This window comes from Cnephaeus nilssonii (genome assembly GCF_951640355.1).
Source record: "Cnephaeus nilssonii genome assembly, chromosome: 10".
NCBI lineage: Eukaryota > Metazoa > Chordata > Mammalia > Chiroptera > Vespertilionidae > Cnephaeus > Cnephaeus nilssonii.
In genome coordinates, this window is record NC_137081.1 from 85,154,680 (window position 1) to 85,179,931 (window position 25,252).

Here is a 25,252-nt window from a genome sequence, read left to right on the forward strand (position 1 = left end):
GGACTATGCATTTCCTGTGTTTTCCTGGTGCCACCTTCCTGAAGCCAGATGCTCTGAGTGACCCACCTGCTCTACTAGGATGTGCAGCAGTGGGTGGGGGTTGGGGGAAGTGAGTTCAGGTGTCCCTGATTCTGCTCTTCCTTGTGAGTTTAGCTGCAATGAGTACAGATCACTTAGGCTGGAAAGGTTTTTTTACCAGTCCTTTCACAACCTGCCCAGAGAGGATTTTGTTGCCCAGAGTGCCACAGGGGGTTGGAGTGGGCAGATTCCCCAGCTGTGAGTCCTGTGTCCCATGCTGGCAGGCTTTTGAGTGCTGCAACTTTGTTTTTAAATCCTCACCCAAGGATATGTTTATTGATCTTTTTAGAGTGAGAAGAAGGGGGTGGAGGGAGAGAGAGAGAAACATCAATGTGAGAGAGAAACCTCAATTGGTAGCCTCCTGTGTGTGCATACCCCCACCAGGGATCAAATCCTCAACCTAGGTATGTGCCCTGACCAGAAATGAACCTGAAACTTTTTGGTACATCAGATGACACTCCAACCAATTGAGCAACCCAGCTGGGCTGGAGGCCTGCAATTTTTTTTTTTTTTGCTTGTTTCTCTGCCCCTGACTGTGGGCCCAGCCTATGAACCAGAGGGTCATGGTTCGATTCCCATTCAGGGAACATGCCCAGGTTGTGGGCTCAGTCCCCAGTGTGCAGGAGGCAGCCAATCAGTGATTCTCTCTCATCATTGATGTTTCTATCTCTCCCTCTCCCTTCCTCTCTGAAATCAATAAAAAAATATATGTATTTAAAAAATTCTACATATGTCCTTTTTTTCACTTCTTAGCTATAACTCTTTCTTTGTTTTAATGATTGCTTTTGCACGTACAACTTTAACTTATAACAGTCTACTTTTAAGGGATATTATACCATTTCATGTATAGTATAAGAATCTTAGAGTAGTGTACTTCCATTTCTCTTCTCCCAGCTTCTTTACTATCATTTGTCAAGCATTTTACTTTTATATATGTTATAAACCCCATAATACATTGTTCATTTTAATTCTGCCTGTAGGTCATTCTTTAACATTTTTTAGTGCATGTGTTTTGGTTATGAATTATTTTATATGAACGGCAATGTTTTTATTTTGTCTTTTGTTTTTACTGCTTTAAGATATAATTTACATACCATATCATTCACCCATTTAAAGAGGACAGTTCAATGTTTTTAGTACATTCATAGGATTGGGCAACCTTTATCACAATTTTATTTTAGGACATTTTTACTCAACCCCCCCCCCCCCCAAAGGAAATCCCAAACCCATTAGCAGTTGTTTTGATTACCTTCTGTTCATTCTTTTGGTGAGGGTCCAACACATGACACCCAACACTGGACAGATGAGATAGACAGCAATTTATTGGTCACATATACTCATAGCTCAAGGGAGGAGGAAACTGCATAACATACAGGGCCACAAGAGTGTTGCTCCTCGGAGCAAAGTGAACAAACATGGGCTGTGGGAGGCAAGCTTTGTAATGACGTGAGGATGAGGTGACCCTTGGTTCCCACCAGAGGATGTGATTGGCCTGTTTGAATAATTTTGGTTGTCAGGGGAGTGAAATTTGTTAGGTTAAGAACCTGGTAGAATGCAGGTGGTACAGTTAATAGCAGATCTAGCTGGATGGGGAACCTTTTTCAATGATTTGGGGGAGGGCATATCTGGTGAGAGCAAGGGCCCTTGTGATGAGGTCTTTGGAGTCTTGTGAGGCAGGGATGTCAAGGTAGCACTTAATATTGAATCTTAATTTTAGACCTTACACCACAGCAGTCAAACAACACCCCATTCCTCCCTGACCCCTCCTCCAGCCCTTGGCAACCACAAATCTCTCTGTCTTTAGGGATTTGCCAAGTCTGGACATTTCATATAAATGTATTCAGACAATATGTGGTATTTTGTGTCTGATTTCTTTCTTTATCATGTTTTCAAGGGTCATTCATGTCATAGCATATATCGTTGCTTGACTCCATTTATTGTTGATTAGTATTTTACTCTATGGCAGTGGTCGGCAAACTCATTAGTCAACAGAGCCAAATATCAACAGTACAACGATTGAAATTTCTTTTAAGAGCCAAATTTTTTAAACTTAAACTTCTTCTAACGCCACTTCTTCAAAATAAACTCGCCCAGGCCGTGGTATTTTGTGGAAGAGCCACACTCAAGGGGCCAAAGAGCCGCATGTGGCTCGCGAGCCGCGGTTTGCCGACCACTGCTCTATGGTCTAGCACATTTTATTTATCCATTCCTCAGTTGATGGGTATTTGTGCTGTTCTCACTTTTGGCTCTTATGAATAATGCTGCTATGAACATTTATGTACACATTTTTGTGCAAATGTGTGTTTTCTTTTTGGTATATACCTAGCTTTTTCTTTGCTTTTTAAAGCTTTATTTTGCTGGCTATAAAATATTGGTTGATAGTTTTTCTTTCAGTGCTTTTAAGATGTTCCTCCACTGTCCTCTATTTTGCATTGTTTCTGATGAGAAATCAGCTGTCACTCATATCTTTATTTGAACACATAATATTTTGTGCTGTTTTTAAGATTTTCTTTTTATCATTAAGTTTTAAGTAGTTTGATTGTGATATGCTTTGGTGTAGTTTTCTTCATATTCTTGTCTTTAGGGTTTGTTGAGATTCTTGGATCTGTGTGTGGAGAAGCATGAGACTTGGTTGTAAAGCTTGTAAGGAGGATATTCCAAGAAAAGGGAAGTGAGTGGAAGGCTGCCTGCCCTGTTTATCAGAATTCCAATGTAAGGGAGACTTAGGGGAGAGTCAAAGGCAACACCCCTAATTATTTCTTGACCTTTCCAAACAAGTCTGTGCATTTGCAGACACACAGGTGTTTACTGGAATCCTTATGCTTAATCCCTGGATGCCCTTGCCTAGAGGACAATGTGAACATGTGTCCTCCCAAGTTTACTCACCCTACTGATTGTATCTAAAGGTAAAAAATCCAATAAAAGCCTAACGAGGCAGGCAATCAAGGCTGCCTGGTCACTTCTGCCAGGCTGTCCCTTAGCCTCTCTTTCACAGTGAAACTATCTCCGAGTAATCCATTCATCCGTTGCTCAGGGTCTGCTGGTCAGCCCCAGCAAGGTGGTGCCCTGTGTAAGGAGCCCTGGCATCTGTGGGCTAATAGTTTTCATCAAATTTTGATAAACTTCAACAGTTATTTCCTTAAACATTTGTCCTGTCCCACCCCCACTTTGGAACTCCAGTTATCCATACAGTAGGCTACTTGAAGTTGTCCCACAGCTAAATGATATTCTTTTCATTTGGGGGGATTCTTTATCTCTGTGTGTTTTATTTTGGATAGTTTCTGTTGCTATGCCTTTAGTGTCTTATCTAACTTTTCATCTACTGTCAATCCCATCTAATATATTTTACATTTCTGATATTGTAGTTTTCATCTCTAGAAGTTTGTTTTGAGTCTTTTTTATATCTTCCATGCCTTTGCTTAACTTTTTTGGTTATATGGAATACATATAATAACTATTTAATGGATTTCTCTGCTAATTCTATTATCAGTTTCTATTGGTTGATTATTCTCTTTAGCATGGGATGTCTTTGCATTCCTGGTAATCTTTGAGTGGATGTCTGACAATTTATCAAGTTCTTCACCTAACAAATTTAACTTTCCTACCTGATGCTAGATAATTCTATATTTCTCTAAAACTTCTTGAACTTTGTTTTGGGATATAGTTAAATTACTTAGAAACAGTTTGATTTTTTTGGGGAAGGTGGGCCAGTTGCCATGCTTAGCCTGAGTTAATTATTTTCCATGATTGAGGCAGAACCTTCCTAAATACTCAATGCCCTGTGAGTTCTGAGGTTTTAGTCTATGGAAACAGGAACAGTGGTCCAGTATGAGTGCCACTAGTACTTTCCCCAGCCAAACGGAGGGAGGGAGGAAATTCTTTTGGATAGTTCTTTTCCTAGCCTCAGAGAGTTTCCTCACATGCATTCTCTGACCAGCACTTGCTGAATACTTGAGAGGGGGACCTTCTGCACATCTCCAGGATTCAGCCCTCCTTGAAGTGCTGCTCTCTCCTGTCTGGTACTCTGTCCTGTGAATTTAGCTGCCGTGGTCTCCCTGGACTCTCAGCCTCATCTTACTTATTAAGAAGAGAGTAAGGGAGTCCCTCTGGGCTGTGCCTCATTTCATCCTCTCTGCGCCATGGCATGGAAATCCTCTCAAGGCAACTGTAGGGCTCACCTCCTTTGTTTCCCGAATTTCAGAATCACTGTCCTTTGCTTTCTGATGTCTGATGACTTGAAAACAGTTTTCCCCCCTTATTAAGTTATTCCAAGTAGGAAGTTAAATCCAGTGCCATTTACTCCATCTTGGCTGATAGAAAAGTCTACCCAAAATGTTTCGACAGATGAATAAACTAGTTGGGATATTAACTCTTACATGAATTTTTTTCAACCAAGATTTTTTTCTTAGTATTTTAAATTCTTTTAATGATAAATTTCTTGGTCTAAGTAAGTTTTCTCTTACCTTTACAGCTTGCCTCTGAATATTGATTTGCTAGATAGTCCAGCCTTATTGGAAACAACTATTGATGATGTAATTGGGGCACCCGACACTGTGGAAACATTGCAATCACCAGATGAAATTAACGTAGCCCCCAGGCAAACCGGATTAGAGGAACCTGAAGTTGAAGGCAGGAGTGAGTAAATATTCTGTATAACATCAATGACACCTTTTATTTTACCTCCCTTTTAAATGAGCTACTTAAGTCAGTTCCTTCAAGAATATTTTATGTAGTAGTTGAATTTTAAATTTTAATGTAAAAGAGTTATGCCTTCTTGCCTTTTTTGGCTTAAGGGTTCATTGAAATATTTAAGATTGCATAATTGAGACCATTAAACATTTGTATCACTTATAAGTCATTAAATATTTGTACATTTTCAAACTTGCTTTTTCACTTCATTTCTTGAGTGAAAATTAAAAGAAAACGTTTCTTGAAAGATTTTTAAGGTTCAGGATTGAATAAATGTTTGGACATTCCATTAGTTCCTAGAAAGTATTTTGTTTTTAATGAGGACTGTTGTTGTACAGACCTACAAAAATAAATAATCCAGAAAGAAAACTGCTTTCCTTAACATTTTAAAAGGTTAAAAGAAAACAGTAAATTGCAGGTTGAAATTTCTAATACTTGTGAATTTGGTTTGATATTAAAGTATAAATTATGTTTAAACAGAAACTTCCTATTGAATCTCAGGGTAATGTACCTTTTAAAAGGAGCTCATATTTATGTGGCTCTTGATCGGTAATTGCCACTGAGTATGCTGTTGTCTCTCAATAATATAGAATATAGCAGTAGTATATAGTAATTTAGAGATAGGAAATGTTAATGAAAAGTTACACTGTGCTTCTGTTTAGTATAGTGGTCGGCAAACTGCGGCTCACAAGCCACATACGGCTCTTTGGCCCCTTGAGTGTGGCTCTTCCACAAAATACCACGGCCTGGGCGAGTCTGTTTTGAAGAAGTGGCATTAGAAGAAGTTTAAGTTTAAAAAATTGGGCTTTCAAAAGAAATTTCAATCGTTGTACTGTTGATATTTGGCTCTGTTGACTAATGAGTTTGCCGACCACTGGGTTAGTAGAACATGCAGAAGTACTACTGGTAAGTGGCATTAAAAATTTGTTCTTTTGTTCTCCAAGTAACCACAACAAATACCTGGTTAAACAAATAGTCTGATATGTTCAAGGTTTTATGTTCTTATTGACATCTACCATGTTTGAATTGTGCTTATGAATCTGAGATTAGGGAAACAAAAATTAACTTTGATTTATTATGTTGGTAATTTCAGAATAATGTTCTAATTTTATTTTAAAGATAGTAGTAGTTATTGGATTAAGAAAACATCCCCATTACTGTTTGTCTTGTACTTTCTTTGCCGTAATTCCTTTAGGTTAGTTTCCAGTTTTTACAGCCCTTTCCTGGACTCTACCTTTTTAAAAAATATATATTTTATGGATTTTTTTTACAGAGAGGAAAGGATAGGAATAGAGAGTTAGAAACTTCGATAGAGAGAAACATCGATCAGCCGCCTCCTGCACACCCCCTACTGGGGATGTGCCCGCAACCAAGGTACATGCCCGTGACCAGAATCAAACTTGGGACCTTTCAGTCCGTAGGGCGATGCTTTATCCACTGAGCCAAACCAGTTAGGGCTGGACTCTACCTTTTGTTAGCAAAGATCACTCTTTGTCACTAGAAGGATGTGAGACAAGAAACCAAGGCCAGGCCTAACTGGTTTGGCTCTGTGGATAGAGCGTAGCCTGCGGACTGAAGGGTCCCAGGTTCGATTCTGGTCAAGGGCATGTACCTTGGTTGTGGGCACGTCCCCAGTAGGGGGTGTGCAGGAGGCGGCTGATCGATGTTTCTCTCTCATTGATGTTTCTGACTCTATATCCCTCTCCCTTCCTCCCTGTAAAAAATCAATAAAATATATTTAAAAAAAGAAAGAAGGCCAGCAGAATTTAGATTCAACCAGAAGCAGGACTAGCTTCATATGGAGTATTTCCAGGGTTAAAATGAAAGTACTCTCCATTGTAGAGTTGGCAGTATTGATTTTATTTATTTCATTTTATGTCTATTATATGAATTTTAAAAGTTTTTTAACAGTGCTGCAATAGTGTTGTATTAGCAAACAACATTTACTTTGTACTTACTTTTTAGGAAATTGTATTGGTTTTAGTGAATATGGTAGGATGAATGAGGGTTACCTAGAAAAGATAATATGAGATGTAATAACTCTTCAAATATTTGAAAGCCTGATATAGCAAAGAATTTATTTTATGACACTTTATTGGTGAAATCTTGGACCAGCAATTTGCAAGTATAGGGAAGCAGATTTGCAATCAGTATAGAAAAGGATTTTTTAAATGTTTCTGTCATATATCAGAAATAGATACCTAACAAATAGTACGTGAGCCCCTCACTATGGAAGATATTCAAGTGGAGCTTAAATGTTGTTGAAGTTGTGACAGAAGAAACCCTTGCATAGTGTGAGGGTTTCATTAATAAGGCTTACTCAGTTCAGATTTATAACATTTGCTCAAAGTCAATGAAAATTTAGTGTTTTGGTATTAAAAATTAAGGCCTTAGAATCTTGGTATCCAATTTATTCTTTATTTTCTTTTGGTTGTAATGTGAAAATCCTGATTTGCATAGCTGAGTAGTTATAAAAGTATTGTTCTTTTTTTAAAGGACAGCTTATCCTACAATCTCAGGATGTTCCTCTGCCAAACAGATGTAGCAGAAGAAGCTTTATTTAAACAACAACAGCAAAAAACCAAAAACAAACAAAACAAACAAACAAAAAACCCCAAACCCGGTAGTATTAATTTATCAGCATAAGCTAAAGCACTTGTGGTCTCAACATCATCATGTTAAAATTTAGCATAAAATAATTTGAAGCATAAGAAAACCAGGAGATGGCAAGTAAATGAGTATGGATGATTTTGAGATCAGTGTTGAATTAGTGATTCTCATTACCAGGAGAGTTTTAAAAACTACCAGTGCCAGAAAACTACCTCCAGAAATTCTGATATTATTGTTCTAAGGTCAGCTCTGGGAAGCAGTATTACTTAAAAACTCCACATCTGGTTCTAATGTTCAGCCAAGAGTTAATTGCTGTATACTTTTATATGATCCCTTTGACCAGGAGGAAATGATTTAATAGTTTTTTCTCCCTTCTTCTGCCTGACTATATAGAAATTAATAGGCATTCAACAGCTCTTTTTGTCAAATGAACATGTAAAAATTCCAACTCATATCAATTAGTCCCTGTATAAGATTATAATAGTGTGGTTAACTTAAATAGAGTTCATTTAAAGCTGAATTGTGTTAAATGCGTTATTTTTTCAGTGGTTAGAGGACTTTATTTATAACTGGAGGCCCAGTGCACTAAATTCATGCACAGGTAGTGTCCCTAGCAGCTGCAGGTGTGGCCAAGGCCTCCCTTCCCCGGCTGCCGGCTGAGACCTTCCTTCATTCTGCAGCGCCCCCTGGTGGTCAGTGCACATCATAGCAAGCAACCAAACTCCCAGGAATGGTGGAACTCCCAAGGGGACACTTTGCATATTAGGCTTTTATATATAGAGAGATGTGTTTTGCAGCCAAGGTGGAACATAAGACAAAATGCTTGTCCCGCATCACACCTAATGTGTCCAATATGTAATATGTTGAGTCAGTGAATGAATAAATATATATCCTTCACCAGTTTGCTCCACATGGTTTAGGTTTAGGCTGTTGTGTATATTTAGGGCCAAGGAAAGAAAATGGCAAAGTACTGAGGTTTGGCCGGAGGAGCTTGGGTTGTGGTTATAGAAGAAAGGATAGTGTCACAGGTGAACTCTCTCTATATATATATCGATTTCAGAGAGGAAGGGGGAGGGAGAGAGAGGTAGAAACACCGTGATGAGAGAGAATCATTGATCGGCTGCCTCCTGCAACCCGGGCATGTGCCCATGACTGGAATAGAACCAGGGACCCTTCAGTCCGCAGGCTGACGCTCTATCCACAGAGCCAAACCAGCCTGGGCTGTGCCTGTTTTTTAAGTCTTTTAAAAGCATATTTTTATTGATTTTAGAGAGAGAGGATGGGAGAGAGATAGAAACATCAATCAGCTGCCTCCTGCATGCCCCCTACTGGGGATCAAGCCAGCAACCTGGGCATGCGCCCTGACCAAGAATCCGTCTGTGACCCCCTGGTTCATGAGTTGGTGCTTAACCACTAAGCAACACTGGCCAGGCATTTTCTTTGAACTTTTTAACTAGTAAGCCTTCTTAAACACACATGCTATTGAGATTCCATATGTAGTGGCTTTTTAGGAGCGGTGTAGATACAGGCTAATGTTGCTGATTAGGTTAACTCTTATTCAAATTAATGGAGAGTTACCTGGTTACAGAAAGAAAATATCTTTATTCTGTGGTCCTAACCCTTTAATTGATGATACTCTCACACAGCTATGACAGCGTGGCAGACTAAGGGGCTATTTTGCCTTTTTTTTTTTCCCCAGCATTAAAAGATGCGCCAGAGAAGCTGAAACACCTTGAGACAGAAAACGGTTCATTGCCGTCGCCTCGTCCCAACATTGATGTTAACATCAACAACCAGGTATTCAGATTTCTCCTTTGTATACCTGTCACATATCTCTAGACCTCCCAGAAATCCTTTCTTTCCAAAGCTAATACTTTTTCTTCTCTTTTGCTGGGATATCTGTCTGTGCTGGATTCTTATAAACCTGTTTTCTCATTTAAAAAGGAGACATTTTTAGATGTTTAGGAGGGAAAGAGAAACTTGGGCAGTGACATTAAGAACTGTATGTGATATACAGTCAAAAGTGATATAGATGGTAACTTTTAATTTTGATTCAGCCTTTTTTTTTCTTCTTAATTCTGTTTAGTGGGTCTTGATTTAGTTGAAGAACTTAGTGAATGGCTTTTGAAATTATAGGAGGGTTTGTTTGAAAGGAGCTGCTCTGTAATATAAACAATGAAGAGAATAGATATTTAGATGCTTCAGATTTATCTTTCATACCTTTCACCACCCTGTCTCTCTGGAGTTTTTAAGGCATTGGGTGTGTGTGTGGTGGGGAGGGATGCATACCAATTAAACTTTAGTTAATTGCAAAGCATTTTCTTATTTCTACATGAAATATCTAAAATAAATGGAATGAGATAAAAATAATTAATTGTATTAGCTATCAGATGTCCCCACTAAATGGAAGAGTGAATTTTAGGTAATGATCTGGAGACACCCTTGTATAGACAACAGATAGCAAGGCTCTGTTGAAGGAATCCTGCTTTAATTCGGTTTTAAAGAAGAAAGGGGAACACTTTATCTGCAGTGTTCTTTCATCCCTGGATAACTAATGGGAATTTTTTCGGAGACAAGTATGAAGTAGGGAGTGATTTTCTTCTTTCTTGCATGGTCACTTGTTAAAGCTGTTCTTTTGAATCCAGTTTTGTTTTTTTTAATGTGTTTTTTTTCTTAGAAATATCTTTTAGAAGCTGATTAAATTTCAGGAAGGCTTTTATTTTCTTGACCACCTTGATATTTGTAATTATATTGGTCTGTGTGCTTTCACCTTGTCAGTTGCTTTACTATCACTGTAAAGTAGGAGAATGCAGGGTCAGAGACAGAAGGTTAATTTGACACAAATTTAGTGGAGGACTTGAATGAAACTAAAAAAGAATGAAGCCTGGTGACTCTTGAGGAGGGGAGAAGCAGAGTGAGTGTTCGTTACACTGGTTGAGAACTTAAGCAGACTTTGGGTTGCCTTTAACCCCTGACATAAGCACCTGACCACCAAGGACTTCTTTGCGGTAGAGGGTCATTTCAGATGAGTTCTAATTGGGGTATTTAGGAATCAGGTGTCCTTTTAATTCTTTTGGTCTTATGTTTGCCACATTTTGGCCATCCAAGGCAGATATATCAGCAGCTGGGTGCTATTGGAGTTATGTGAAAATATTTTAAAGTTATTACTCAACTTGTATTTCAGTAAATTTTTCAATTGTACACATACATGATAATTTAAAATTAAAGCAAATTTTAAAAAGCAAAAACTTATGTACCTTTAAGCATTTAAATGTGATATATTTTTTAAAATTAAAAAGCAATAACACTGATTTTTGAAACTAATCAGTTGTAAACATCATTCTTTTTTTCAGTGACATTACAGGCAATAATTAAGTTGCATGCATGAGTCATCAGTGTGTTTACTCAATCCCCATTAGACAGACTGTGGCTAATTTTCACTGTCCTAATTATTGCGTGACAGACTTATACATAAATATCTGCAGTCATCTTTGATATTTTCCTCCTGGGAAGTAGAAGTGGTAGGTCAAAGTACAGGCAGGGCAGACTTTTAAAGCCTTTGGTACTTTTGCAAAATTGCCTCCCAGAAAGATGGAAACAATTTATACTTTTACCTGCGATGTTAGTTGAACTATTGTTTTTGTTTTTAATATAGGCATGAAAATAAATACCTGCCTATGTCAGAGGCAGGTTGTTCTGAGAACCCTATAATGTGATTAACAAGTCATCTCAAGTCTGCAACATAATTGTCTCTGAAAAGAAAATGTCAAAGCATTTGAACTAGCTATGATTTTTTTCAGCTTTATTGAGATAAAATTTACAATATTAAAAGTGTTATATGCAAATCGAACAAACAGCTGGACAGCAGATGACTGTCCAGACAACTACGCTATGACAGGCACTGGCACCAGGCTAGCCAAAGCAGGTGCAATGCGATTGGTCAGGGGGCCCCCGCCATTGCCCCAGATCGCCCGTAGAGGGAGGCCCTGGCCACTGGCTGGTGGGGCAACCAATGGGGGGGCGCCTCCACGATTGCCCCAAAGAGGGAGGCCCAGGCTACCAGGCCAGTGGTGCTGTGGTGAGTGGGCGGGGCCTCCCTCTGTGAGGCAGTTGATCTTGGGGCTCCCGGACTGTGAGAGGGCACAGGCTTGGGTGAGGGACCCTCCCTACCAATGCATGAATTTCGTGCACTGGACCTCTAGTTGAGAAATAAAATTGTAATATATTTAAAGCACATGACATGGTGATTTGCTATATGTATACATTGTGAAATGATTCCTGCAATTAAATGAACACATCCATCACTTCAGAGAGTTATCATTTTGTTTTGTTTTGTTTTGCTTTTTTGTGATAATGTTTAACATCTACTCTCTTAGCAAATTTCAAGTGTACCGAACAATATAATGTTAACTATAGTCACCATGCTGTACATTAGATCCTCAAAACTTAACCATGTTATCACTGAAAGCTTGTACCCTTTACCAACCTCTCCCTATCCCCCTCACCCTCAGTTTCTGGTAGCAACCATTCTACTCTGTTTCTATGAGTTGAATTTTTTTTTTTAGATTTTACTTATAAATAATATCATGCAGTATTTGTCATTCTCTGTCTGACTTATTTCAGTTAGCATAATGCCTGCCAGCATTTTCCATGTTGTTGCAAATGGCAGGATTTCCTTCTTTTTAAAGACTGAACAATATTCCATGTGTATACACACAGTCACACAAACACCACATTTTCTTTATCCACTCAGTCTTTAATGTTCCCATAGGTTGGTTCCATATCTTGGCTATTGTGCATAATGCCGCAGTGAACATGGGAGTATATCTATTCAAGATAGTGATTTTGTTTCCTTTGGATATATCCTCAGAAGTGGGATTGCTGGATCATAAGGCATGAAGTAGCCATGGTCAGAAAAGGACAATAAGGACTTATTTCAATTAATAGGAACCATTCTAAAGATGAGGAGGTTACACACATAAATATAGTCTAGGCCAAAGTAGCGATGCTCAGATTTTTATGTACCGAATCACATGGGAAAGCTTGCTAAACATTCAGATTTTGGGATCGCACCCAGAGGCAGATATGTGGAGACCATACTAAGAAACATCAAATTAAATAATCACATTAATTAAATCTTTTTAAACCTGGAATAGTGGTGCAGTATATAACCCCATACATGCCAGCTAGCCTGTGTTTTTTTTTAATATATTTTTTTGATTTTTTACAGAGAGGAAGGGAGAGGGATAGAGAGTTAGAAACATCGATGAGAGAGAAACATCGATCAGCTGCCTCCTGCACACCTCCTACTGGGGATGTGCCTGCAACCAAGGTACGTGCCCCTGACCGGAATCGAACCCGGGACCTTTCAGTCCTCAGGCTGACGCTCTATCCACTGAGCCAAACCGGTTTCGGCTAGCCTGTTTTTTAGAACAAAAAAGCTGTATCTGTGACTAAGAAAATATTTAGAGTGCATTTGTTATTTAGACCAGTGTTAAATAGCAACCATAATAATAATGATTATTGTTGTTGTTATTGGTTGTCATTCATTTTAAGTAAATATCAATTGTAGTGTAGATAATTTAAACTTATTAATTTGCTTCCTCCCACTTCTTTTCATAATAGTTAATTTATATTGTTTTAATTATGATCTTTATTGACTGGATTTGTGTTTTATTCTATAATTTTCATAAGTCTATAGCTGAAAGTGACCTTTTTGTGGCTATATAAAATAATCCAAACATAATTATCTGCCTGGTGACAGCTACAGAATTACAGGGATTAGCCTAACTGAAAATCCAGTTGAAATTAATTACAGTAGTCCTTCCATATCTATGATTTCACTTTCCATTGTTCCAGTTACTTGTGGTCTACTATGGTCCAAAAATGTTAAATGGGAAATTCCAGAAATAAACAGTTTATAAGTTTTAAATTGTGTGCCATTCTGGGAAGTCTGATAAACTATCACACTGTCCCACCCAGGCAATGAGTAGTTACCTTGGTTATCAGGTCAACTGTCATGGTCTCGCAGTGCTTGTGTGTTATCCTATCTAATAAAAGGGTAATATGCAAATTAACCATCACTCCGCGACAAAGATGGTGGCGCCCATAGCGCCAGGGCGGGATGCTGGCGGTGTCGCCCTGGTGACGATGCTAGCGTCCCACGCCCAGGTCACGGAGGGCGGGAGGGCTGCAGACAAAACACGGGACTGCTGGGCTGGGGGCGTGCTCCAAGCCGCGGCCGCTCGGGACACACCCCCAGCCCAGCGGACAGAAGCCCAGCTGACAGAACGCTGGGCCCCTGGGCTGTGGCTTGGGGTATGCCCCCGGCCCAGTGGACAGAGGCCCAGTGGACAGAATGTGGGGCTGCTGAACTGGGGGTGTGCCCCAGGCGGCTGCTGCCATGTGGCTCGGGACACGCCCCCAGCCAAGTGGACAGAAACCCTGGGGACACAATGCAGGGGGTCCTCTGCGCATGAGCTGCAGAGGAAACACCTTTTCTGAAGGCTCATTGGCTAAGCTCCCTGTACGCTGCCACTCACAGTGTTCTTGGTAACTTGGGTAATAAGAATCCAAGAAGGTAATCTAGGGGTTTTCCACCACACTCCTGGAGACAAAAACAAAGGTCTGCTGCTGCAGGGGCTAAGGAATGTCATATCCTGCCCTAGCCAGTTTGGCTCAGTGGATAGAGCCTCGGCCTGCCAACTGCAGGGTCCAGGTTCAGTTGTGATCAAGGGCATGTACCTAGGTTGCACGCTCCTCCCTGGCCAGGGCCTAGGTCAGGGCTCATGCAGGAGGCAACTAATCGAAGTGTGCCTCTCACACTGATGTTTCTCTCTGTCTTTCCCTCTCTCTTCCAAGCTCTCTAAAAATCAAGGGAAACATATCCTCAGGTGAGGATAAAAAAGAAAGAAAGAAAGAAATGTCATATCCTATGAAAGACACATCTTGAAAATGCCTAAAGAAAGTTGTCATTTTTTCATGGTGAAGGGACTGGAGTCCGTGTTGATGAAAACACCTTGGCAGCTGCAACAGTGGCAGCAGCAGCGGGGTGATGGGGCTGGCGCCTTCCCCTGATCAGCCCAGTTACCTCCCGCAGAGGGAGGCCAGACTGCGGCTTAGGTCCGCTCCCTGTCAGTAGGACATCCCTTGAGGGCTCCCAGTCTGTGAGAGGGGGCAGGTTGGCTGAGGGACCAGCCCCCAGTGCACGAATTTCATGCACCGGGCCTCTAGTTTATTTAATAATGGCCCCAAGTGCAAGAGTAGTGATGCTGGCAATTCAGATATAACAAAAAGAAGCCATAGAAACTTACTTTAGTGAAAAGGTGAGTACAGTACAGTAAGATATTTTGAGACAGAAACCACAGTCACATAATTCTTATTATTGTATATTGTTATAATTGTTCTATTTTATTAGCAGTCATTGTTTATACTCTCTTTCTGTGCCTCACTGCAGGCATATATGTAGGAAAACATAGTTTGGTACTATCTGTGCTTTTAGGATCCAGTGGGGATTTTGGAGCATACCTGCTGTGAGTAAGGGGGGACAGCAAATGACACACATTCTTTGTGTGTGGTTAGCTCAGGCATTTGTCCCAGGTAATATAATTGGTTATTCAATTTCTTAAAGACAGGAAATTGGTCTAGATGGTTTTTTGTGGTCCCAATCAATTCATATTTCATGTTTGTAATAATCAAGCCTTAGTTTGAAATTATATGTAGGAGTTAACTATTCCTGGAATAGGCTATGACTGTTTAAGACACACAATTTCCTGATTGTCTAAATACGAACTTTCATCAGCCCCTTTTCTGTTTCCATGTAACTATCAGATTTGCTTATAGTATGTTTTTAATAAATAGGAGGAAGTGGTGAAGCTGACTGAGAAATGTCTTAATAATGCCATTGAGAGCCCAGGATTGAATGCTAGGCGAGTTCCTCCTGACTTGAAGAGTAACATTTTGAAGGCTCAAGTAGAAGCAGTGCAAAAGGTAAGCTGCTTTAATAGAGATAGTCCTGGTGAAGTGAAAAGAACATGAAACTTGGTCTAGAAACTCTGAAAAGCGAATAAAATACGTGAACATTAAGCATTAAGCGAATAAAATACGTGAACATTAGCTAGTGATTAGAGATAGAGAGTACACCAAGAAACATACTCAAGATGGCAAAATGCCTTCCTAATTCTAAATACAAGCTAGATTAAGAGGGGTAGTCATGGGATACAAAGTAAGAGTAGAGACGCTCTAGGGTTTAATCAGTTTTTTAAAAAGGTAAAAATCCTATAAAAGTGAGTCCTTAATCTTTGCCTCTTGTTATAGCCAGAAAATCTGGAGATTCTTAGGTTCCTGTCACTCTTAAGTCTATGATGTTAGGATTTTTTAATCAATATGCTATTTCCTACCACCCATCTACCCCCAATTTGGCAAAATTGTGAAGTTCTAAGCAATAAGAATGAAAGTTACAAGGTGAAAGAGTCCACTGTGACATCGTGAGTGATACAATGGGTTGAGACCAGCCCCCACAACATTTTTGGCATCCATGCTCACAATGATAGTTGTCCCTTGGCCCTCCCTTACTGTCAGACTTGTCCTCTATAGTAAACAGGACAAAAGCCTGTCTCACTACATCATGTTGTCAACAAGGATTTCAAAACATCCTACTGTTGAGAAGATATATTTTACCCATTCTGTACCCAGCAACAGCCTTGAAAAGAACTGAGAGGACTTGAAGAATATTGTTTGTGCTTTTGATCTATCCTCTCCCCCAATATAAACATAAAACATAATATTTTCATATAAAAAATAAATCAGACAACTTGAGTTTGAATCCTATTTCTAATCTACCACCTACTAGCTTTGTGACTTGGCAAGTTAGTTAATGTCTCTGAATCTCAGTTTAATTGTATTTGAAAAAAAGTTCGTGGTCGTACCTACCTTAAGGTAGGTTACAAGGATGAAATGATAATAAATGTAAAGGACACAGAATAGTGCCTGGCACATAATGAGCATTTAATACATGTTGGAACTACATGTAGTAGCAGTGGTAGTAGTTGTCATTGCTTTACATTTCAGTTATATTTTTGGATATTTTTTGAATTGCAGAAGAGAGAAATAACTTGACTAGCCCTTAATTAAAGAGATTTTATTTTATAGTTTAAAACCTTACCATGAAGAAAAATCCAGGACCAGATAACTTCATTGTTGAAATCTACTGAACATTTACGGAAGAACTAATGACAGTTCTACACAAAGGCTTTGAGAAAATAGAGAGGAGGGAGCACTTTCCAACTCATTTTATGAGACTATTATTACCCCAGTACCAACATCAGAAAAACATACGACAAGAAAAGAAACAATAGACTAACTCTCTTTTTTTTAAAAAAAATATATATATATATATTTTATTGATTTTTTACAGAGAGGAAGAGAGAGGGATAGAGAGTTAGAAACATCGATGAGAGAGAAACATCGATCAGCCGCCTCCTGCACACCCCCCACTGGGGATGTGCCCGCAACCAAGGTACATGCCCTTGACCGGAATCGAACCCGGGACCCTTGAGTCCGCAGGCCGACGCTCTATCCACTGAGCCAAACCGGTTTCGGCAGACTAACTCTCTTGAACATGGACTCAAAAGTTCTTAACAAAATATAAGCAAATCATACTCACAATTTATGTAAAGGATGGTACATCCTGACCACATAGGGTTTATCTCAGGAAGAAAGTTGGTTATCATTCAAATATCAGTATAGTTTACCATGTTAAAAATAAAGAAAATTTTCTCAAGTCCTATGGAAAAGTCATTTCACAGAATTCAACCTCCCTTCATGATAAAAACTCACAGCAAACTAGGAATAGAATGAAACTGCTTCAGCCTGGTAAAGGGCATCTATGGGAAAATCTATACCTAGCATAATACTTTGTGGCAGAAGATACATTCACTAGAATAACAACTAAAATTAAAAACTGACCTTTCCCATGTTGTCAGTGGTAGGGCTCCTGCAGTGCACACTGCTGGTATGAGTAAAAAAATGCTTGATAAGCTCTTTAGAAAAGAGTTTGGCGATGTATTAAACGTACACTCACATACGATTTAGCAGTTCCACTCAGGTATTTACCCAAGAGGAATGAATATGTCGGTTCAAATAGACATTGGTACAGGAAAGTTCCTAGGAGCTTTATTATAATAGCTAACAACCAGAAGCAACCCAAATGTTCATTATCAGGGCAACAGATAAATTATGGTATATCCATACAGTGGAATGCTACTCAGCACATAAAGAATTAATTAGTGATAAGTGGACTATCATGGGTGAATCTCAAAAACATGCTATTCTAAAGAGGCAGATACAAAATTTAAGTATAATGACTTCATTTATATGAACTATGGAAAGTAAGAGTCCTTGTTTGCCATAGTAAGGGTTTTGCTGGGATTGTGTTGGAAGCCTCAGGGAGCATTTTGGGGGTGGTGCAAATGTTACATATGTTCATTGTAGAGTTGGTTATGCACCTGTATATATTTTTCAAAATTAATCAAACTGTACAATAAAAATGTGTGCATTTTACTATATATAAATGAGACCTCAATAAAGTTAATGAAAAACACTGATTTCTTCAGAAAAATATATTTAGAATTCTCTCATTAAATAATTCTTGCATTCAGGGAAAAACAAAAAGCCAAATATATACCTTAACATCTGTTTTATCATGTAAATTCAAAAAATTCTGACATGGAATCTTTTGGGAATCTGTATGTATAGACTAACACACCATGGTGTCTTAAATAATTGAAAGTTATCTAGTAAAGCATGTGGCTTTGTATACTAATATATCCAAGTAGAAGCATGGATTATTAATTTGGATATGGGATAAGATTGCACTTGGTGTAGTACTGATATTTCCATAGATAAGGTATGATTACCTCTTTTGGAACTGAAGCAAACTGATATTTCTGTTTTTACAGGAAAGAAATTTAAGTTTCTTGTTATTTTACTATCCTCTACAAAGATTTAATATTTATAATCTTTTTGTTTGTTTTGTTTTTGTTAATCCTCACCTGAGGATATTTTTCCAATGATCTTTTAGAGAGAGAAAGACAGAGAGACACCAATGTGAGAGAAACACATGGATTGGTTGCCTCCTGCATGTGCCCCGACCAGGGCCGGGCCAGGAAGGAGCCTGCCACCAAAGTACATGCCCTTGACTGGAATTAAACCCAGAACCCTTTGGTCCGCAGGCTGATGCTCTATCCACTGAGCAAACTGGCTAGGGCAATGTGTATTTCTTTTTCTTAGGTTACAAGAGAAGATAGCCTATTGAGTCATAAAAACGCCAATGTTCAGGATGCTGCCACAAACAGGTACAGTTCTGGGTAAAATGAATTAAGTGATGTTTTCTTCCTCTTCACTTTTTTGGGGGGCCTTTTTTCCTATTCTTCAATCTGTCACCACATGATTACACTGAATTAAATGATGTTCTTTTCCTCTTAACTTTTCTGTGTAGCCTTTTTTCTTCATTTCCAATCTATCACCACATGATTTCAGGATATCTATTTGAAAGACAACTTGAATTCACTCTTCTGTCCTTTACATAGCTGCTTAGTACCTAGTTTTAGATTATTTGAAGATAATCCTAATTAATCTCTCTGTTCTCATTCTTTTTGAATTGATTGAAGTTACAAAGCAAAAACAACCTCTATAGGTATTTTTAATCTTATTAGGTACCTGGGAGGAATGTATATTATTTCTCTTGGGTATGGTAGTTAACTTTCCTGTCATCCAATGTCCTCATTCTTATAAACTTTCTTCCTATAGGTTCTCGTTTTCTTTTGCAGTCCTTTGTGCCTCTCTCTTTTTAAATGGGTATTATGCCATTTATTTGTCTCTGGGCTTTTTCCTTGCTCTATGCCAATTTGTTTCTTTCATCACTGTGTATTCAATGTTCTGTACTTAGTTGGTGCTAAACATTGTTGAATGAATGAATGCTGCTTTTTTTCTCATTATTCAAAACTTAGTGGAGCATTTTCTGATTAGTTATATTTGGTTCCAGATACTGTAATCAACATAGCAAGAATATAGCAGGCTTTGTATATAGGACTTTATAATTAGTATTCAACAAACATATTAATTGATGATCGGGGTAAAACTGAAATTTCAACTTAACCTTTAAGTTAATTCTAATAAATCAGTTGACATTTTTAATACTATTATTATTGGAGCCTTTTAGAATAACCTCATTAACTTTTTTTTTTCTAAGAGGAAGATAATGGCCCAGTTTCATTGAACTCTAAAAACTGGAAAGAGCATAGAATATACTCCACTTTACTTCCAGATTTACTTTTCTCTAAGTGGTTGTTGATATTTTCAATAATTTTTTTCCTGCCAGGATTTGAATTTAATGAATCCTTTAAAATATACTAAGTTCTGCTCATCAGGCAAAAACTAAAGTGTTTCCCTTAGTTAAGATCAGGAACAAGAGAGGAATGTCCACTTTCACCAGTCTTATTCAGTATAGTACTGGACGTGCTAGCCACAGCAATCAGACAATAAAAAGAAATAAAAAGCATCTAAATTTAAAAGGAAGAAGGAATATTGTCATTAATTTGCAAATGACATGATACTGTATACAGAGAACCCAAAAAAACTATAACTGTACATGAATTCAGTAAAGTAGCAGAATACAAAATAAATATCTAGAAATCAGTTGCATTTTTATATGCTGATTATGAACTATCACAAAGGGAAACTAAGAAAACAATCCCATTCACAATTCCTTCAAAAAGAATAAAATACCTAGGAATAAATTCAATCAAGGATGTAAAAGACCTATACTCATAAAATTATAAGACACTGGAGAAAGAAATTGAAGAAAATACAAATAAGTGGAAGCATATACTGTGCTCATGGAGAGGAAAAATTAACATCATTAAAATGTTCATACTACCCAAAACAACCTATACATTCAATGCATTTCCTATCAAGATTCCAATGGTGTCTTGTACAGAACTAGAACAAATATTCCAAAAATTTGTATGGAACCACAAAAGACCCCAAATAGCCACAGCAATGTTGAAAAGGAACAAAGTTGGAGGAGTCATATTATCTAATGCCAAACTATACTATAAGGCCATAGTAATCAAAATAGCATGATACTGGCATAAAATACAGACATATAGACCAATGGAACAGAATAGAGAGCTCAGAAATGAACCCACATTTTTATAGTCAATATTTGACAAAGAAGGCAAAAACATACAGTGGGGTAAATATGGTCTATTCAATAAATGGTGTTGGGTCCTAGTTAGTTTGGCTCAGTGGATAGAGCTTCGGCCTATGGACTGAAGGATCCGGGGGTTCAATTCCGGTCAAGGCCACATGCCCCCAGTGTGGGGCATGCAGGAGGCAGCCCACCAATGATTCTCATCATTGATGTTTCTGTCTCTCCCTCTCCCTTCCTCTTTGAAATCAATAAAAAATATATATATTTTTTTAAATGGTGTTGGAAAAATTAGATAAGTGCAAAAAATTAAATTAGACCACCTTCTTATATCATACACAAGAATAAACTCAAAATGGACTAAAGACTAAAATGTTAGACTTGAAACCACAAAAATCATAGAAGAAATCATAGGCAGTAAAATATAAGATATTTCTCATAGCAATATTTTTTATATATATATCTCCTTGGGAAAGGGAAACAAATGAAAAAATAAACAAACAGAACTACCTCAAACTAAAAAGTTTTTGCATGGCAAAGGAAGCCATCAACAAAATGAAAAGACAGCCTATTGAATGAGAACACATATTACAGAACATATAAAACACAACACCAGAAAAACAAACAATCTCATTAAATAATGGGCAAAGGACCTAAATAGCCACTTCTCCAAGAGGACATACAGATGGCCAATAGGCACATGAAAAGATGCTCAACATCACTAATCATCAGAGAAATCCAAATTAAAACCATGATGAGATATTACCTCACACCTTTCAGAATTGCTATCATCAATAAATCAACCAACAACAAGTGTTAGTAAGGATGTGGAGAAAAGGGAACCCTTGTGCACTGTGGTGGGAATGAAGATTGGTGCAGCCACTGTGGAAAGCAGTATGGAGTTTCCTCAAAAAATTAAAAATGGAACTGCCTTATGACCCAGCGATTCCACTTCTGGGAATTTATCCAAAGAAACTCAGAACACTAATTCAAAAGAATATATACAACCCTATGTTCATTGCAGTGTTATCTACAATAGTCAAGATTTAGAAGCAGCCCAAGGGTCCATCAGTAGATGAGTGGATAAAAAAGCTGTGTTATAGTTATACAATAGAATTCTTCTCGGCCATAAAAAGGAAGGAAATCGTACTATTTGTAAAATCATGGATGGACCTGGAGAGCATTATGCTAAGTGAAATAAGCCAGTCAGAGAAAGACAAGTACCATATGATTTCACTCATATGTGGAATCTAATGAACAAAATAAACTAGCAAGCAAAATAGTGACAGACTTATGGATAGAGAACAGGCTGACAACTGTGTGTGTGTGTGGTGGGCATTGAGCAAAATAGTAAAAAAAACAACACTCATGGACAGGGAAAACAGTGTGTTGATTGCCAGGGGTAGGAGGAAGGGGGAGTGAAGGGAGGTCAAGGAGAGTATATGGGGGGATAAATGGTGATGGACGGAGACTTGACTTGGGGTGTTGAACACACAATACAGCATACAGATGATGTGTTATAGAATTATGCACCTGAACCCTGTATACTTTGTTAACCAGTATCACCCCAATAAATTCAATGAATAGGGAAAAAATAAAATAATATATACTAAGTTTTTGTTTAAACATGGGTCTATTTATGGACCTTTCCCTTTTCTGTTAAATTGTACACTTAAAAAAATTACTGTATCCCCTTTTTAGAAATGAAATATTTCAGGCATAGAGAAAACTATGGAGATTATATAAAGTGTATCTGTGTACCAAATATCAAGCTTTGTCACATCTTCATATTTTGCTATTATAGATTTTGACCATTTTTCTTTTATCTTTTTATTAAGTTGTAATTCCCATATCATAAAATTTAAAATTGCCCCTTTCAAAATACACAATTCAGTGCATTTTAGTAGACTAACAAAGTTTTGCAACTATTACCACTGTATATACTATCTAATTCCATAATATTGTCATCGCCCCTGAAAGCACCACTACACCCATTTGATCTCCACATTCTTCTCCATTCCCATCCCCACTCCTGCCCCAGCCCCAGCCCCTGGCAACCACTATTCTACTTTCTGCCTCTATTGGAATTGCCTACTTTGGACAATTCATGTAAATGGAAGTGTACAATATGTGGCCTTTTGTACCTGGCTTCTTTAACTTACTAGTAAAAGGATCATTCATATTATAATACGTATTAGTACTTCATCCTTTTTTATGGCTGAACTAGAGGCCCGGTGCATGAAATTTGTGCACGGGTAGGGTGTCTAGGCCTGGCCGGCAATCAGGGCCAATCTGTGGGGCGACCAGCGGGGCGATCAGGGGGACCCCCGCTGGCACCCGCCTGGGGCGGCCTGGGGCCTGTCGGCTGGGGGCAACTCCTGTGTTGAGCGTCTGCCCCCCTGGTGGTCAGTGCACATCATAGCGACTGGTCATTCCAGTCGTTGTTTCACCATTTGGTTGAATTGAGTATTAGGCTTTTATTATATAGGATAATATCCCATTGTATCGATATACCACATTTGATTTATCCATGTATCAACTGATGGACATTTATGATGTTTCCACTTTTGTCTATTATGAATAAAGCTGCTATGGACATTCACATATAAGAATTTTTGTAGCCATGCTTTCAGTTCTCTTTAATACATACCCAGGAGGGGTATTGCTGAGCACATGATAACTCTATGTTTCACTTTTTGAGGAACTGCCAAACTGTCTTCCAAAACAGCTCCAACATTTTTCATTCCCACCAGCAAGGTATGAAAGTTCCAGTTTCTCCATAGCTTTGTCAATGCTTAATATTCTCCGTTTTAAAAAATATGTGAGTATGAAGTGGTGTCTCATTGAGGTTTTGATTTTCATTTATCTAAGGACTAAAGATGTTAACATCTTTCCTTCTTTGAAGAAATGTCTATTCAGGTCATTAATTCTTTAGTAACAGCTTTAGCAAATATAATAAACTAGAGGCCCGGTGCACGAAATTCGTGCATGGAAGGGGGTCCCTCAGTCCTGCCTGCACCCTCTGCAATTCGGACGCCTACACCTTTTTCTTATCTAGCTAACCTCTCCACATTTAAAAAAAATTAACTGAAATATCACCTACTCTAGGAAATCCTCTTTGAACAAATGTCTTTACAATCTGTATTAAGTATTTTCATAGTATATCATTCTTTTTCTTTAACAGCTGCTTAGAGTAGATATAATGTGGTTTTCATTCTTGCATCTGAATTTTTTCTTCTTGCTCTTGTAATAGCAAAGCTTATCCAATTTACATTTGCCCTTCAAGGGCTTATATTTGGTCCAGTTTCTAGTTGGCTCCCTGCTTTTTTTTTTTTAAGCAATAAATTTGGGTTGTGATAGTAAGCCTCACTTGTAATCAAGCCTGTAGGTCCCCCTATCTGCATATTTCTATAATACCTATCACTTTAGCATACCAGAGATTGTGTTCATTTATAGAAAATAGCAATAAATGTCACCTGATCATTTGATCTTCTAGTAATATTTTATAGCAAGATGTATTATTCTAGTAATTTAACTATTACAAAACTGAGGCATACAGAAATAAATCACATTGAACAAGAAAGAATGACTCGAATATCAAAGCATATTACACTTAGGGCCTCCCTTGTCCTGTGCCTCAGATATCATAGCATAGTACACAGTTCACGTGGAACTCAGCTTCCTTTAAAATAGGAAGGGATGCCATACTCATGAAGCAACTACTTCCACACATATTTTTTTAATTTAATTCACAGGACATACTCTTTGTACTAATTATTGGAAAATCATCCTAGCAATTGCCTCTGTTCCTCTCTGTGTTGTTGCCTTACATTCTGATGTTATTACTGCGCTTTTATTATCCACTCGCTCTAATAAGATTGTGAGTGTTTTAAGGGCAGAGATCATGACTTGAGCTTGTGTTTCTCTGTCATGGTGCCTAGATAAATACTCAAATGCCATCCAGTCCAAATGACTGTGATGAGAGAGGCCCACCGTTGCTGGAGACCTCTGATTGTTATTTAAGGGGCCTTACTTGTTCTGCGCTTTTACAGAGGGGTGAGTAGGGGATGAGGGAATTTGAGGAAACCCAGACGGAATTCTCCTCCTAAAAGATTTTGCTAAGCTGGTGCCCAGGACGCCGGGCATTTGTCCAATTAAAACCCGGACACACAGCAATAACAAAGGCACTGGTCTCCTACTGCTCATGCATGGGATCAAACCCCAGCCTGCAGGAACTCACCCCGCAGTCAGGACCAGGCCGCTGGGTAGATCTGGGCTGGTGCTCCTAACTCTGGGGAGAGGGAGACTTCCCGTGGCTGCAGGCTAGAGGCCCCGGACAGGTCCCTAGCGCAGGTTGGTCAGTGGAGCGGCTTCTTCACCTGGGATTGCAGGCAGCTTGGCCAGGCTGGACCTGGCCTGTCCGCCCCATGATCGCGGGGCAGCTCGGCCTGGCCTGTTCACCTGTGATCGCGGGGTGGCTGGGCCTGGGCTCTTCGCCCCATGATAGAGGGGCAGCTGGGCGTGGGCTCTTCACCCCATGATTGCGGGGCAGCTGGGCCTGGCCTGTTTGCCCCAAATCGCAGGGCAGCTCGGCCTGGCCTGTTCGCCCTGTGATCCCGGGGTGGCTGGGCCTGGGCTCACTGCTTTCCACCAGCTGCAGCTCGC

General features: G+C 38.9%; 1 protein-coding gene across 6 annotated transcripts in view; it reads left to right on the plus strand.

Annotated features, from left to right (window-relative positions):
• Positions 1 to 25,252, plus strand: part of EPB41L5 (erythrocyte membrane protein band 4.1 like 5) — a 190,375-nt gene that overhangs the window by 126,759 nt on the left and 38,364 nt on the right. For all 6 annotated transcript variants that reach the window (XM_079782471.1, XM_079782472.1, XM_079782470.1 and 3 more), the window contains 4 exons: positions 4,550 to 4,713; positions 9,077 to 9,174; positions 15,238 to 15,366; positions 18,667 to 18,731. In XM_079782471.1, coding sequence (XP_079638597.1) covers positions 4,550 to 4,713; positions 9,077 to 9,174; positions 15,238 to 15,366; positions 18,667 to 18,731 — 456 coding nt within the window. The remainder of the gene's footprint in view (positions 1 to 4,549; positions 4,714 to 9,076; positions 9,175 to 15,237; positions 15,367 to 18,666; positions 18,732 to 25,252) is intronic.